This window comes from Myotis daubentonii, chromosome 5, assembly GCF_963259705.1.
Source record: "Myotis daubentonii chromosome 5, mMyoDau2.1, whole genome shotgun sequence".
NCBI lineage: Eukaryota > Metazoa > Chordata > Mammalia > Chiroptera > Vespertilionidae > Myotis > Myotis daubentonii.
Window position 1 is genome coordinate 78589177 of NC_081844.1, and position 18025 is coordinate 78607201.

The 18025-nt window shown below is 41.5% G+C and overlaps 1 protein-coding gene across 10 annotated transcripts in view; it reads right to left on the bottom strand.

Annotated features, from left to right (window-relative positions):
- The window catches only part of LOC132235668 (core histone macro-H2A.1), a 72693-nt gene that overhangs the window by 14007 nt on the left and 40661 nt on the right, over positions 1-18025 (bottom strand). For 3 of the 10 annotated variants that reach the window (XM_059698434.1, XM_059698436.1, XM_059698430.1), the window contains 2 exons: positions 10180-10287; positions 2626-2716 (listed from right to left, as the gene is read on the bottom strand). In XM_059698434.1, coding sequence (XP_059554417.1) covers positions 2626-2716; positions 10180-10287 — 199 coding nt within the window. Of the gene's footprint in view, positions 1-2625; positions 2717-4401; positions 4502-10179; positions 10291-18025 lie in introns of all 10 variants that reach the window. The other 7 variants (XM_059698432.1, XM_059698435.1, XM_059698427.1 and 4 more) reach the window with 3 other exon arrangements.

Consider the following 18025-nt stretch of genomic DNA (forward strand, 5'->3'; position numbering starts at 1 on the left):
ATTTTTATAATTAAATCTTGCTTTAATTAGAAGTGAAATTTGCAAGTTGAAATACACTTAATGCCCAAACTTAAAAACTGAATCCTAGATTGCAGGCAATCCACCCAGTCAGGACTTGACTCCTACACACACATATGTATGCACATGTTCATGTAGACACACAGGTACTTTTTAACAAGAAACAGGCCCATTTCAACTGTATTGTCAACACTCAATGTCAGACTCTTGCTTTTTAGGCTTAACTTCAGGGTTAATCATAAAGCAATTGGCTTATTTGCCCCCAAGCATAAACATGTGTTACTCCCATGAGAACAAGAACATTATTTTCATGCTTAGAAAGCAGGCATAAGTATCAGTGTTCAAAACAGCCTAAGCGAAAATTTAGGCTTGGACAAATGTCAGGCTAAGCCTGTGGTCTATTTCACTGTTAGAAAGAACTTTTGATGGGTATAGTTAATCACTGGGGCTAAGCATTCCTGCACTCGCATTCCTTCTTCCAGCGGTCTCGGGACTCAGGAATTCACACCAAATATGAGAAATGGAGTGATTGCGTCCTAGCTTCCTTGTTTCCCCTCTCACACATCAAAAGGGGAGCTGGAACCAATTGAGAGTACGTGTGAATCTGGTTGATCATTGGTTTGGAATTAGAAAAGAATCTGGGCTCAGTACTAGTTTGAACTGGTTCGCCAAGAAAAAGCACTGAGGTGGGCTTTTGAAGACCTGGGTTCGGATTCCTCCTCAGTCTGTCAGGCAGTCTGGACGTGCAGTTCGTTCTTTCCCAGCTGTGACAGTGTGAGGGATGTGACCTTGGGCAAGCTCTTGAACCCAAGTTACTTACATGTCTCTGAGGCTAGCATATGTTTACTCTGTGCATACCAGCGGGCTGAGGACAAGCAGGCCAGGGGGGAAAGGATTGGCACTATCATTATTCAGGAAGGACTGGGTTCTTGAGGGGGCTCAGTTGACTGTGTGTGACCCTCTCAAAGCCTCTAGCTCTACCAACCACCACCACCTGTGACTGAACCTGCTGCACACAGGCCTTCCACTGCCAGCAGCTCAGCAACTCTCCTCTCCCTAGGCCCAGGAAGTATTATAATTTCCATTTCACTAAAATTCCTAGGTGGCAGCTGTTTGTTTATTTACTTTCCTCCAAATCAGTATTTTCCTCCCACCAAGTTTTCATTTGGTTAAGAAAGGAAGTATCGCTCTTAAGCTGCCTGACTTAGGAGCTCTTAAACTCTTCTAAAATCTTGTCAAAGGGAAGTTTATTTTAATTACCTACAGCCTGGTTTAATTTGACCTGGTAGCCTTGGCAAATCCTGACTTTCCCATCCGGTTTGTCTTTCCATTCATGTCCGAAATTCAAAATGCCCAGGACAGCAATTAGCCCAAATCACAGAGGCTAGAGCAGACTGAACAGCAGGCTTTGCTAGTGACACGAAACAGAGCTGGGCCACCAGACTACTAACTGAGGTGCCTCCAGTATCCAGGACACTCACGAAAATCCTGAGAGCCTCATCCTTCACGATGACCTCACCTTTGCCCTAGTTAGAGATGTCTCCATTCTCTCTGGAAGCTGATGTTTGAATCTACACTCAGAATGCTCCTCTCAGGACCAGCACATCTACTGTAAAAATCACACACACGGGAGCGAGCACCAATCATGAGCCAGGCACAAAACACGGTGCTTTGCTTATTAGTTATTGAACATAATTCTCATTATTAGCACTATTTTTAAGATAGGGAAACCAAGGCATCAGGGAGTTAACTGACTTGCCCAGGCCCCATAACCAGTAAATGGTGAGATTAAGATTCAAGCCCCTGTACTTAGCTCCAATTCTGTTTTTTGCCATCGATGCCTCATCACATAAATGCCTCAGAACATTTTTAAAGCAGGGCACTGCCTGGCCCACTGCGGCAACAAGTTGGCAGCCACAGGCTCAGCACCCCCAGTGCTCTCTACCTCAGCCCGTTCTCAGCTCTTTAGCACAGAACCAACCGATGACTTGTGTCAGCTGCGGGGGAGAGAAGGGGCTTTCTGGGTCCCGGAGTGTTTCTCAAGACACATCAGAATGAGGTGATTTTGTTCCTGGAAAGTCTGAGAACCCCTGAGTATGGGAGAGTGTTCTGAAACTGCCCCGGTGGGCACCTGAGCTTTAAGACCATTTTCAGGAAGGAGTGTGCTTCTGATGTAGAGAGAGATGTGGGGGGAGGGGTGGGGCATGGAGACCCGAGCACAGCTTCCCTGTGTGTCTGGTGCACAGAGGGCACAGGAGAGGTCTTGGATGCACCTCAGCCGATCTGGTTGCATTGCCCTGGCAGCTGAAGTCATGTGTGAACCCAGTCTCCATCAAAGCTGTGCCTCATGAAGCAAATGAAGAAATGAGGTTGATGAACCAGTTTCTAAACCAGAAGCGTGCCCATTGGTGAGCTGCAAGATACACCTGGCTGACAGCTAGCTGTATTTTTCATGTTCACAACCCGGGGATGGGAGACCTTGGGAAGGTCAGGACAGCTGGAAGTGTGAAATGAATGCAGCCCTGCATAGCTGTCAAAGATCAAGCTGTCTGCGGCGGCCGACTGACCATGCACACACACACTCGGCAGCACCCAGCTAGGCATTACCTACTTCACCACCGGTGTAGAAGTCATTGTTTGTCGGGTGAACGACAGCATCACTGTCGATCGAGGCAATGTCAGCCTGTACAACTTGCAACTATAACAGGTAAACAAATGTATATCAACTGTGTTGGACCGAGACCCACGCACAGGCACATTCACTAACGCCCCATGGCAGGGCTGGCCTACCTGGTCGATTCCAACATAGGAGCCCAGGGGGCACAGTCCACGAAGTGTGCGCACACGTGGATGGGGGTGAGGAGGAGGAATATCAAATGTGACATGTTGAAATTAAACATTTGAATGACAAGTCCCAAAAAAAGAGAAACACACAGATGAGATCATCTCAAAGGTTAAAAGAAATAACAAAACAACGAATGCCCCATTTCACTTCGCAAAGCCTGTGTAACTGGAACCCCACTGAAAATGCTACTAAAACATGGCATCTGTTTAAAAAAAAAAGTGGTGGACTATCAGGTCAACCAAAACAATCAGTTTCTCCATTTTGTCAGCAGCAGTTAACTTTCCAGGTTTGATATTCATTCTTGTGACATTCATCAGTTGATCTACCTTCTTGAAAACCGAGAAAACAGTATAGGTATACATAGAGGACTGTATTTTCTCGCTTCAATGAGTAAGAATATTTTTCCAGGCCTACCTCTTATTCTAGGTAATCTTATTTCTATGTATTAGTACATAAAATAGGATAGAATCCTTGCTTTTTCTAGCTTGGAGCCTTTGTTGTTTTTAGAAACTGTCTGGTAAAGGCAGTTGGAAAACAAGTTCAAGCAGGGCATTCTTGAGTCCCAGTCCCATGTCCTCAGCCCACTACTGCACCTGGGTTGTGTGGGTTGGGCCTGCACTCTGGAACAAGTCTCCCTCCCAGCCAGGAAATCTGCCTAACGTGGGAGCTAAGGCACACAAAGCGCATGTAAGTCAGCATCAGGCAAGAGGATGCCTCGGTGTGGACATGTGCTAGCCCACTGCCCCTGGCAAGGCTCACAGCTAAGAGGACAGGAGCCTTTTGGGGCCCCTGAGCTGACAGCTCCTCTATGCAAAGATGAAGCCAAAGATGGATGCCTGAGGGTCACTCTCAGATGGCTCTGAACCCTCTATCCTCCTGAGCAGGGAGACCTGTGGCTAGGGGGCAGAGCCTTCCTCTGTAGGAACTCACTTGGGAAGAAATATTGTCCCTCTGTCTGATATCACCTTCTAGCCAAATAATTCATGACGGTGGCACTCAGCCATATACTGTTTTCAGTTGCAAAAAAAAGTTGAACAAGTGACAATAGGCAGTAAATTTGGGGGAAACAAATTTGCTGGTGGATTAAAGACAGCTTAATTGTATGCTGATTCGGCTTGTCTCCCTTTTCAGGTGCTTTGAAGCTTTGAGTTGTCATTTCTAATTAAGGCTTAAATGGAGAAACTATCATTTTGTAGTTACCTGAGATTTTTCCGTTCTAAAAAAAACCAAATACATTTTTTTAAAAATCCCCCCCAAGTAACCAGCAGTCAGTGTGATCATTATGGAAGAGAATTTAGATGGCAATATATTTATTATCAAGGATAAGAAACCAGCCAATTGCACTTAACCAAACACCATCAGATCATTTCCATTTGGAATGGCTCTAAGTAGACATTCAATGTCTACAACAAAAAATTCATCTTGTATTGGGGAATTTGGGTGGACTATCTTAAGTTTGAGAAGATGAAGAGCCTAAATTCTGGGTTCCATAACTTTTCATCTGACAGCTGGCGACGCCAAACCCCATCCCCAATTACCTAGGTCATCTTTAAGGTCAATGTCAGCATTGGTAGGATTGATTATGGCCTCCACCTCAAAGCCGGCTAAATTACTGATTTCACTGTGAATAAGGTTCAGCTGAAAAGAAAAGCATGAGGTGGGAAATAACAGGACAGCCGGGAAGTCACAGCGAAGTGAGCCTTGGGACACAGATGAGGGCAGTGAACACTTCAAGGGCACTGGGCACAAAGGGGAACAGGGAGTAACTGGCTAAAACAAATCCATTTCTAACAAAAGACCCAAATGTCACTCAGGATGCTGAAAGGAAGCAAGCGAGCTTGAGGGTCCAGAATCTGTTGGGTGATGCTTAGGGCAAAAGGAAGGCATGAGCCATATTGGGCTGGTGGATCCACTTCCTTTTAAAAGAACTTGTGATCTGTGGGCCAAAGAAAAGCAGCTGTCAGGACCCAGAATCAGAGGGCTCATTGCTGTAGGGACTCCATGTGACTATCTTCTTCTTTGAGCAGTGGGGTGGGGTGGAAGCCCCAGCTAGTCTGGGCAAACCCCTAGTGGCTCTGCCATTCTCCAAGTGGCCATGGGCTTTAAGGCTGTCCCCATCACCATGACTCCTGTTGGCTGGCTCTCTGCCCTGTTCAGGGGTGGCAAGGAGGAGAATGTTTGTTGCTCAGTAACATCTAATTTGACATGTCCATTAGTCATGTAGTGCTGAAGTCTGATGAAGCCCAGGTAGAAAACAGCAGTTCTCCAGCGGGACAATGTGTCTTTTAAATGTTTTTCGCCTTGTTGGTGAGGTTACTCTGAGGCCCCATGGGTCGAGCATTTTCCTTGAGTGAGTTTTATGAGCACCCAACCAACTGGCTCTTTCTATAGAGTCACTGAATGTCCCCCTCCCCACTATTATTCTGTTGTCATAGCAACCTTCAGTATGAGAGGATTCCTAAGTTCTAGATTCAGCTGTGAAAGCAGCCAAGGGAATTAAATTAGGTGGTTCAGGACTACATCCTGTTTATACTCTTCCCCTTCCTGTTCTTAGGTACAAGTGTCTGCAGCAAAGCCAGCTCCAGCTCACACTCCCTCTCTGCCTCTCTCTCTCTCTAAGATGCTCATTCTCCAGTGACATAAATTCCTAACGCTGAAGCGAAGAGCAATGCCTGAGAGCCCCCAGAGTAGTTAGCGCCCCAGACCTGCTGACTGCAGCCTGCAGGGCCCGGCAGGCCAGAGCATTTGCGCAGGCAGAGGCAGAGCCAACCTGGCCGTCGGGAAGAGAGCTTGGTGCCCACTACTTAGGGCACATCAGGCCTGACTTTGATAGGGAAGGAGCTGGTGGCTTGGAGCTACTGGATAGACACCCAGGATGCTTGACATACCTACTTGGCTATAGGAAATAGTAATATCCTATCTTTTTTTTTTACATAATATGATCAGAAATTCAATCTTAAGAAATCAAAAGTGATTGTTGAAGATACAAGTGACATGTTTAGTCTAGACTGTAATTGTCAATTTTTGGTGTCTCTCATTCCCTCAAAATGGAAAAGGAAGAAGACTGACCGGTCTTACTTCCCTGTGCCAGTCACATGAAATGCAATTCTATTTCTGTCCCCAAAGTCTGCTTACTGAGGATGGAAAGAGCAATGTCTTCCATAGAACTGCTTCTAAATTCCTCATGGAGAACCATGTTTTCTCTGTGGCCCACCCTCCTGCCCTTGCCTGTGGGATGAAAGGACTACTTCATCTCTGCTATGCTGTCCACTTTGCATGCAACCTGGCCTGAATTTCCCCAGAAGCCTCAGGTCTAGTGGTGGCATCTGGTATGTTTCAGGCTAGAACGTGTCACACAAAGATCAGGACACATGTGGGCACTGCTGGAGGCCCAGGAGCTGAATGCCCACTCTTCATGGATTTGTCAGTTTCCACTCATCCTGGATTCTCAGAAGCCAATCATCAGCCACAGTATGGAAAGGGGTAACGGCCCTTTCCTCCTCGTTGCTGCTTCAAGAGCTCCTTATCTCCTTACAGTTTTCCAGCCCCAGGAATAGGGTGTCTGGACCTGGGGGAGCAAACCCCTGGGTCCCCCTGCCCTTAGTGGCCTCCAGTGCTGCATCTGCCATGCTGATAGTTAGGGAGGCTGAAGACTCACTCATACCCCCTTACACTGCCTTCCCAACTGCTTCAGATAACACTGACCCCACCAGGAAGCCTAAATCATTACTACCATTGACACGGATTTATAGAAATATATACTGCAGTATTTTAAAAAAATAAAATCAGGTTTTTATCTTTCTAAAAAGGGGCTGCAAATCTCCACTGAACCACGGAAGAAAAAACTTTTAGCTCATTCAGATTCCCAGCACTGTGTTCTCTTTGAAAACAGTTCAACAATGTGTGTAAATAGTAGGTAATATCAGAGCAGTAAGAGCGATGACTCTTAAAACTTCAGTTTGGGAAATTCCTTGTCAGCAACAATTAGATCCCAGCTTCCTAAAACCAGGTGGCTTCTCCTGTGAGTAGCTTAGCAACCGTGCCTTACACAGTTGCAGGGAGCACAGTATCACTTTTCTCCACTCCAGTTTGCTTGCAATATTCAAGCCTTAGTTTAACTGTCACAGATAGAAAAATAAAGACTTGTAGGATATGAAGTACCATATAGTGATCATTCTCAAGTACCCTTTTTGGAACATTTTCTAAAATCCAAGTCAAAATTAATGTGTTATAACATTTTAACATGCTTTTGTGTAAAATGCTATTGTGCTTTGTGTAAAAATTCGTGTCAGTTTTGCGACTTTTGCCTCGTTTGCATTACATCCCATGACTTTCACCTGACAGTAACAGCCAATAAAGGGCCAAAGTACTGCTTCAAAATAGTGCTCCGAACTATAAACTGTCCATCTCCCGCTACAGGGAGGGCGACAGAAAGGGCTGCTAGCTCATTAGTTTCCAACACTGGTGCCCATGCTGACTTGAAGTGCCACTTTATTCTGTGATGCCACGTTTGAGGGGACAGTTCACTCTGCTAAAGAGCATCTGCAGTGATGGAGCTGGGTCCCTCGTCCTGGATGTGGAAGTCTTGAGTCATTAAGCACATTTAACACAAAGGGCAGTCTCATGGTTTTGTTCTCACCACTAACACGTAACTACGTACTAGAGAAAGAAGCGGGTGGCCCGTCTGGCCCCGCACTCAGCCCCTTCTCCTACGGCTGACTATTCTACACTGAGTTCCAGCTCAACCTTCTTTTCAGTCTCCCTCCAAAGGTCAGGATATCAAACAGGCAAATTAGTTCCATTTGTCAAACCTACTTCTTTTTTCCTCTATGTCTTAAATAACATCAGATGACATATCTATAAATAATTAGAGAGTATCAATACTTTACAGCTTTTGGACTCCCCCTCTCTGACCCTGAGTGGGGTGTAGTCAGTATTAGCTGGATTTCTGGTACTTTTGTGCCTGTGGCTCCTGGTCCTGAGGCCTGAGATCAGGTGTGCCCAAATGGAGGAGAGGGTGGCAATGCTCGGTCACAGAGGAGCCAGCTAGGTGTCTATAGCCATTGCTGCCTCCCTTCCAGGGTTCACCTGCAGTGGAGCCCAGACAAGATCCAGATCCCAAGACCAAGAAAGGCATCTCCATTTGTAGGGCTGAGTGCTGCAATTTTAGAAATACTTGCAATCATCCAGCAAAGGGTGTGATGAGTTCTGATCTGAGGTTGACTATTGGGTAGTCGACAGGAGCTAACAGCCCAAGTGCCCATCACTAGATGAATGGATAAAACAGCTATGGTACATTAACACAACAGAATACTACTCGGACGTAAAAAGAAAGAAAAATTTTGCTCTTCGTGACAGCATGGATATACCTGGAGAACATTATGCTAAGTGAAATAAGCCAGTCAGAGAAAGACAAGTACCATATGATTTCACTCATATGTGGATTTTAATGAACTGAACTAATAAGCAAAATAGAGACTCATATAGAGAACAGGCAGACAGCTCTGGTGGAGGGGTGGCAGTGGTTGAGAAGGAGGGATTGATGAAAAAAAAACAACACAACTCATGGACCTGGACAACAGGGCAGTGATTGCAGGGGGGAGGCGCTGGGAGGAGGTAGAAGATGGTATAGGGAAGATAAATGGAGATGGGGGGTGGGGGGAACAACAACACTGGAAAGGGAGAGGCCAGGGTCAGGGCACCCAAGGGTGGGGTGGGTAGGGGAAGGAGTGAGGGAGAGGGTGACTCCAGGGGCTGAACTATCCTACCTGCTTAATAGGCTTCCCAGTCCTGGCTAATTGTCTGCATAAGGCAGTGGTTCTCAACCTTCCTAATGCCACGACCCTTTAATACAGTTCCTCATGTTGTGTGACCCCCAACCATAAAATTATTTTCGTTGCTACTTCATAACTATAATTTTGCTACTGTTATGAATCATAATGTAAATATCTGATATGCAGGATGTATTTTCATTGTTACAAATTGAATATAATTAAAGCATAGTGATTAATCACAAAAACAATATGTAATTATATGTGTTTTCCGATGGTCTTAGGCGACCCCTGTGAAAGGGTCGTTCGACCCCCAAAGGGATCGCGACCCACAGGTTGAGAACCGCTGGCATAAGCACACATGAGCTGGTCCTAACTTACAGGGGTTTTCACACTTTCATTCAAACCTATGCAATTTGGATGACAGGTCACATTAACTTTCAATATATCACCCAAAGGATGTGTTCAAGGTTGTACATGAAGACCCAGGTGGTTGCCTTCACTGCTGAATTGAAAATTTTTAAATACATAAAAAATATTTTAAACAAAAACTTTCAAAGCCCCAGACCTTAAGATGACAACTAGTGCTGCTTATTTTTTCCTTTGAAAAATGCATACAAAATACAGACAATGGTTATAAAATGTAAGCTGAAATGGTTATTTGCTGGAACACAGAGTCCACCACAGGAACTGCACCATGAGAGCCTGAGTGCACTGAGTGACAGGAAGGGGGAGGGGAAGGAGCACTTGCAATGAATGACGTGAGCAGGAAGACTGTGTCACTGAGATGCAAAAGAAAATCGACAGTGAGGTTTTAAAAATGATGCAGCTTCAGAACCAAGTTGTTAACCGCATTCAAACTACACACAATTTACACAAAAGACCAAATTTGTACTTTTAACTTTTTAAAATGTAGGAGTTAAAAAATTAAGAAAAGTTTAATTCCCTCTCTTTCCACCCCCTTTTTTTAGTGTTAACGGAGAAAGATTAATTAACTCTCATTCTCAGGTCTTAAAAGCCTATGCATCATTTTTATTTTCAACAAAAGTGAATCATCTTTTACAAAACCATGGCATCCTGGCAAAGTTGCATCACTGGGGCGGCTGAAAATATATTGCCCATGGTTAACAAAACCAAACAATTGTCTTGAGGAGTCCTCAGGTGGCTCCGTGCCCCCCTTACATACTTCCAGAACCCAGTTTTAACTTCCGGCTGTTTTTCTGGCCAGAGCTACATGAGGACCAGGTCATTCCACATAAGCAGCTCCTTCTGATGACTAACCTGGTGCTTTGACCACCCCCACAGAAGCCTTTCCCTTTTCTTTACCACCACCTCCTCCTCCCGCCTACCAGTCTCCTCCCAGCACTCCCGCCATGCCCTCCTGGAGGCCACTCCAAAAGACCCACCATCCCCACTCCACTCTCTCCACCCACACCCATGAAACCAGGAATGTCCTCTGGGAATCCCCAGGCCTGCCTTCCGGTGGAGGTGGCCTGTACCCCTTTCCCAGGGCCTGAGAGCCAATCAAGCCACACGGTTGCCTACCTTCTGGCCGAGGAAGAGGCTCTTGGTGGAGAGAACTGTGAAGCCATCAGCGGGCGTGCCTTCGGTCGTGCTGTCGGCACTGGCTGCCTTGCTGACTTCTCCCTGCTTCTTCTTACACAAATAGAAGAGTCAGTATGTGGACTGCACAGGCAAAGATGGCAAAAATCTGGGCTTTTCTAACAAAAAGGCAGCTCACAGGCATTGCCCAAAATACTATGAGAAAACAGGAAATTAAACCCCCAGAACATCTCAGCTTTTCTCAAAATGGGGGCCACAGACTTATTTTGAAGTACAAGAATTCTATGAAAAATGTTAAATTGTATTTTCAGCACCTTATACTCAAAATTAGCTATTCAAAGGCAGAACTTTACTGTGGTAATTTAGAACAGAACCATTTTCATAGATTTAGACCAAGTAAATGTCTTTTGAGGGTCTTCAGTTTCTAGATATCTGTACACTATTGAAGTCTTAGGGGCAAAACAAATTATTCTAGGTCATTAGTTCTCAAAGGGCCAAAAAGCAGACCAAGGACCATAATCTTCCAACCCTCCCCAGCCCAGGAGGTAAGACTCTCCAACTCTCTTTTCATTAAAACCAGCCTTGGAGAGGATCCATATGGTGCCTATTGGTGAACCCTGGAGACGCCACTCCCACGCCCTATAGTGTGCAAATCTTGGCATGCTCAGCATCATTCCATCTGAAATATGTGTACTCTGGGGTTCCCAAGAGCCTTTCAAGCGGTACATTACATGGAGAGATTAAATCCATTTCCAGATCCTCAACTTTCTAATGCACTTTTCCAAAAAGAGAGGTCTATGCCTAAGAGAGATCTACGCCTGTGGTCAAGGTTTCTTGCTGGGTCTCCTTGTACAACCATCCTTCTCCCACTTCCCAGACTCAATATTAGCATGGTGCACCCCTGGAGGAGGAATGCATGTCTTTCCAAGTGTTTTATATATTTTGGCTAAGGACAAGAATTGTATTTAAAAAATTGATATTCTGAGTCAGTTGAGGACTTTTTGCATTCAGATATATTACAGAGTGAGGACAGTGGAAACAATGGCAAATTTTGTTTAGACACTAAACCTTTTCCCTTCCCCTAATTATTATCAAAAAGTATATCACTCCTGAGGGAGGGTCCAGTGGGAGCAAATCAAAAAAGTAGAACTTCTCTGCTGTAGTCACCTTCAGTCCGCACAGTCTGTCAGATTGAGGGTCAATCCAACCCACTGATGTGCCAACAGCAACTAAGGCTCAACTGCATCAGGAGGGTACAAAAAATCCACACAAGGCCACCTGGCTCACATGACCAGGGAGACAGTGCCACTGGGCCCCACAGGATAGCTACTACGTAAGGCCACTCTGCCAAGACTGGAAGATACAGCATATCTACATAGACACAAATGAGAAGGAAGACAATATGAGAAGACAAAGAAATATGTCCCAAATGGTCAAAAGAAGAGGCAAAAGCTACAGAAAAAGAGCTAGATGAAATTGAGGCAAGCAATTTACCAGATACAGAGTTTAAAACACTGGTTATAAGGATGTTTAATGAACTTAGGAGAAAAATAGGTTAACTCCGTGAAAACTTACACAAAGAGATAGAAACTGTAAAAAAAAGAACCAGTTAGAAATGAGGAATATCATAACTGAAATGAAGCTTCATTAGATGGACTTAACAGCAGATTAGATGAAGCAGAGGATCAAATCAGCGATCTGGAAGACAAGGTAGCAGAAAACTCCCAATCAGAACAGTAAAAAGAATAAAATATAATAAAGATAGTTTAAGGGACCTCTTGACAACATCAAGCATACCAAAATTTGCATCACAGGAGTACCTGAAAGAGAAGAGAGCAAGAAATTGAAAATCCTATGTGAAAAAATAATGACTGAAAACTTCCCTAACCTGGTGAAGGAAACAGATATATAAAGCCAGAAATGCAGAGTTCCAAACAAGGTGAACCGTACACCAAGACACATCATAATTAAAATGCCAAAGGTTAAAGACAAAGAGAAAATCTTAAAAGCAGCAAGAGAAAAGCAGTTAGTGACATACAGAGATCTCCCATAAAATTGTTACCTCATTTCTCAACAGAAATTTTGCAGGCCAGAGGGATTGGGACGAATTATACAAAGGGATGAAAAGCAAGGACATACAATCAAGATGACTCTATCTAACAAACCTATCATTTAGAATTGAGTGTAAAGAGCTTTCCAGACAAGAAAAAACTAATAGTTCATCATCACTAAATGAATATTACAAGAAATGTTAAAGGGATTTTTTTAAAAAGATCGAAAATATGAGTAAGAAAATACAGGAAAGAAAAATTTTCACAAAGGCAAACACATAATAAAAGCAGTGGGTCAACCAACTATAAAGCTAGTAAAAAGGTTAAAAGGCAAAAGTAGGAAGATCATGTGTAATTACAACAATAAATTAAGTGATAAACATACACACACAGAAACATGAAGTAAAAAAGACAAAAACATAAACATGGAAGGGGGTAAAAATTGTGATGCTTATAGATCATGTTTAAATTTAAGCAACCAACAATTTAAAATAGACTGCTATAAACATAGCTTTTTATATAGGAAGCACATAGTAACCATAAACCAAAAATCCACAAGAGATGTAAGAATATAGATAGGAATCCACACACTAAAGAAATTCATTAACATACAACAGAAGATAGCAAGAGAATAAGAAAGGAAGAGAAAAACTACAAAAACAATTTTTAAAAAGCTAACAAAATGGCAAGAACTACATACCTATCAATAATTACTTTAAATATCAATGGACATCAAAAGACATAAGATGGCTAAATGGATAAAAAGACAAGACCCATCCATAAGCTGGCTACAAGAGACCCACTTCGGATCAAAAGTCACACACACACTGAAAATAAAGGGATGAGAAAAGGTATTTTATGCAAATGCAAATAAAAAAAAGTGGGGTAGCAATACTTCTATCAGACAAAACAAGGGCTATAACAAGAGACAAAGGACATTGCATAATGATGAAGAGATAAACCCAAAAAGTGGATATAACTCTCATAACATCTAAGCACTCAACCTAGGAGCACCTAATATAGAAAGCAAATATGAATGAACATAAAGGGAGAGACTGATAGTAATATAGTCAGAGTAGGGGATTTTAGTACCCTCTTGACATCAATGGATAATATAGTCAGTAATATTGTAATAACTATGTCAGATAGCTCCTAGACTTATTGGGGTGATCATTTCATAAGTTATATAAATGTCTAATCACTATATTGTACACCTGAAACTAATGTAATATTGTATGTCAACTATAATTGAAAATTTTTTTAAAAAAGAAAGTAGGGGGAAAGAAATATTACAGATGGCCATGCCTTCCTGCAGAATGAGTCTGGACAGTAAACTCAAGGCAAGACCTATACCCTATCCAATTGCCCACTTAGTATTCAAATTCATTAACACATTAATATTTTTTCTTACATTAAAAAATAGATTTGCCTGGCCGGAGTGGCTCAGTGGTTAAGTGTCGACCTATGAACCAGGAGGTCACAGTTAGATTCCTGGTCAGGGCACATGCCCTGGTTGCAGGTTCAGTCCCCAGTGTGGGGCAAGCAGGAGGAAGCCAATCAATAATTGTCTCTCATCATTGATGTTTCTTTCTCTCTCTCTCCCTCTCCCTTCCTCTCTGAAATCAATAAAAATATATTTTAAAAAAATAGGTTTCATTTTGCTGTTTGTTTGTTTGTTTTTTTTGTAATCCTCACCAGAGGATATATCTTCCACTGTTTTTTAGAGAGAGTGTAAGGGAGTGGGGGAGAAAGAAACATCAATGTGAGAGCGGGGCAAGGATTAAGCCTGAAACTGAGGCATGTGCCCTTGACTGGAATCAAACCTGCGACCCTTCAGTACATGGACCGACTCTCTAACCATTGAGAAAACCATCTAGGACTAATTTTACTGAACTCTTTAACAATAAAGGCTGCTTTGGCATGTAGATTATGTGGCTAACCTGAAATATTTTCCATAAGTTAAATGAGACAAATCTGAAGCTCCAAAGTTGTAATATAAGACACAAAGCATTTTATCAAGAAATATGGTAGCAGCAAAGATATATTAAAGTTATTACTATTTTGGTTTTCCTAATACTTCAAGAGTATCAGGTTTGACACGTAAGAGAGAAACAGGTATAATCAACAATTACATGTAAGGATCGGTAAAGCTTTTTTTATACACTTCCCAGGAGACAAGAAAGGGAAAGGCTGGATGACAAATCCTTTTGCAAGTCAGATGTTTCTAATTCTGTGCTTTCAACAAAACAGAAGAAATATCAAATTGAGTTAACAGCTGATAGATCATTAAAAAACAGATTGATGGAGTTTAGTTAATAGTAATGGACCAATGCTAGTTTCTTAGTTGTGACTAATGTGCCAGGGTTATGTAAGATGTTAACAAGGAAATTGGGTGAGGGACATTTAGAAACTCTCTGTACAGTCTTTGTAACTTTTCTGTAATTTAAAACGACTCTAAAATAAAACATTTATTAAAACAAATTGATGACAGATTACTATGTGATTGTTGGCATATAACTCAGAAAGAGTTCAGAGGACTGGGTGGTGTTGCTATTACAAAATCTTTTCCATTCCTACTAATTATTTTTGTGAACAAGCTTTTCCAGGCACTTATACCTCTAAATATAAAAATATAGGATGCTAAACCCTGTCTCATTTTAGCAATAAGTAACATTCATCTTAGAATACTTGAGTTAATTGAAAAACTATCTCCATCTATCCCATGCTGTTCCAAGAAAATTTTACTTATTTCTTGTTACTAAAATTTGTGTCGTATCTGTCATTTTGATCAATTATGTATTATTAATAAACTAGAGGCCCAACGCACAAAATCTGTGCAAGAGTAAGCCTTCGCAGCAGCAGCAGCAGCAGCAGCCTCCATCCCTCACTCCCAGCTGTGTGTGGGGGAGGGTGCGGGGGGGAGGCGCTGTCTGGATCCTTCCCTTGCCGGCTTGTTCCAGAAGGATGTCAGAAGGACTTCCAGAAGGATGTCTGGTTTAATTAGCATATTATGCTTTTATTATTATAGATGTGATAATTATCCAAGCCTGGATTATAAAACCCATAACATTTAGTGTTTCTATGAAATATTTTCAAAATAAATTTATGTACATTATTACTGTTGCGAAGATCAATAAAATACTAGAAACATTAAAATGTGTAACATTAGGATAAAATTTTGAGGGAAAGGAAAGGGAAATAATGGTTTAAGGAGAAAAGTAAGGTCAAATTTCCAAATGTAAAAAAAAAAAAAAAAAAAAAAAAAAAAAAAAAAAAAAAAAGCCTGTTTGTGTATTTTTTAAAATGATGGTAGCTCAAACCATCATAGCTATTTAGCTTTCTTTGGATACACTTAACTGAGTGATAAAACAGTTTTCTTTTTAAATGTCTTTTATTATATATCTAAAATTATACCCTTTGCAGATATTTATTATGAAAAGTTTAGCTGTCAATTTTGAATGTGTGAGATACAATGATTTTCAAAACTATTTATGGAGGTATGCAACCAAAACATTTGAAAATCAACTGTATTCACTTGGTCATGAATACCAGACATACAGAAAGTGCTCAGTAAACACTGAGGAGTGGGATGCACTGATAGGTAGATAAGGATTTAGCACTTCTGCCCAAGGACACTTGAATTTTAAGAGGTGAAAAGCCCTAACAGAATTTCAGGTATCTGGGCATTAGAGTTGATTTTATGGGAGGAGGGGAGCCTGAGAGCTTCCCTGGGTCCTGATAGAAGTCAGCACTGCCTATGCAGGCAGATTATAAGGCTTAATCTGTGATAACACTGATGATTTTCAGCAGTATATACAGGAATAGGCAAAAGTAGGTTTACAATTGTTCATATTGCAAGATATGCAGGTTATGATTATCACAGTAGTTTTATTATCTTAAAAGAAATGTCACAATGGCAAGGGAAAAACTCTACTTTTGCCCACGTGTGTGTGTGTGTGTGTGTGTGTGTGTGTACACGCATAAAAAAGAAGAGAATCCTGCCAGAAGCCCAGAGAATTGCAAATAAGATAAAGCCAAAAAAAAACCCACCAGACACACGTCATAATTAAGATGGGAAAAGTGAAATCCAAGGAGAGAATCTTAAAAACAGCAAGAGAAAAACTTTTTACATATAAGGGAATCCCTATAAGAGGATAAGCAGATTTTTAAGCAGAAAGAGCAGGCCTGAAGAGTGGCATGATATACTCCAAGTGCTGAAAGTAAAAAACAAAAATAAAAACAAAACACTTCTGACCATGAATATTCTACCACCCAACAAAGTTGTCCTTCAAAACTGAAGGGGACATAAAGGAGTTCACCACTAAATCAGCCTTACAAGAAATGTTAATGGGGCTCCTTTAAGCTGAAAAGAAGGGGTGCTAATGTGGACGAAAGGGGCCACATGTTAGCCTGACAAGCTCAGAGAAGGCCTGCATGTCTTGAAAACTCAGAGACCTAAAGTAACCACAAAGGATGGTCTGAAATTAAACTTTAATTAAAAGCAGTTATGATGGGTAGTTACATCCTAGGCCAGTATCTTCACTGACAAGGTCAACCTTACCTTAACTAAGCATATCTGACTTTTTTGCATCTATAATAACATACCTTGAAATGTCTGGGTAACTTGTAACTTCCTTTTTTCAGGACCCCTTGGGGCACAACCTAAGGTGCCTTGACGCCAGGACAGATATCACAAATTCCTTCATTGTTATCATGTTAATTGTTGCTGCACCAACCTAAGTATGTATCTATCACTTTACTTTTTATCCAATTCCAGGGGCTTCCCCGATTTGCTCCCGCCTCTCTAATCTATCACCCATGGATTTCATATAACCCACCTACGTCCCTTCCTTTGATTGCAATGTATAAAAATAGATGAGAAACCACCATTCTCTGGAGCACTATCCCAATCTGTTGAGATAAACTCACAAAAATTCTTTACGGTAAGAATGTGCTTATTTTTTAACATGTTAACACTAATCACTAACACAAAAAGATAAGAAAGTATAAATCTTACTGGTAAAGGTAAAAGTGGTGGATTAATCACTTATAAAGCAAAAGCCATAGTAGATACAGGAAGGAGAAAGAAAAAGGTATCTAATCATACCACTAAAAATACCAGATTACAAAGAGAGCAAGAGAATAAGAAAGGAACAAAAGAACTACAAAAAGCCAAAAAACAACAAAATGGCAATGAGTACATACCTATCAATAACTACTTTTAATGTAAATGAATTAAATTCTCCAAACAAAAGAAAGAGAGTGGCTGATTGAATAAAAATACAAGACCCGTCTACATGAGACTCACTTGAGATTCAAGGACACAGACAGGTTGAAAGTGAAGGGATAGAAAAAGATTTTCCAGGCAAATGGAAACCAGAACACAAAGACTGCAGTAACAGACAATGAAGGGCATTACATAATGATAAGGAGTTGATCCAACAAGAAGATATAATATTTGTAAATATTTATGCAGCCAATAGAGGAACACATCAATATATAAAGAAAATATTAACAAGTCTAAAGGGAAGTAATCTAAATAGAAAATAATATAATAACAGGAGACATTAAGACCCACTTTCATCAATGGATAGATCATCCAGACAGAAAATTAATTAGGATTAAGAAACATCAACCTTAAACAACACGTTATGCCAGAGAGAATTAACAGATATGTAGAAAACATTCCATCTAAAAGCAACAGAATACACATTCCTCTCAAATAGACATGAAACATTCTCCAGGACAGACCATATGTTAGGTCACCAAACAAGTCT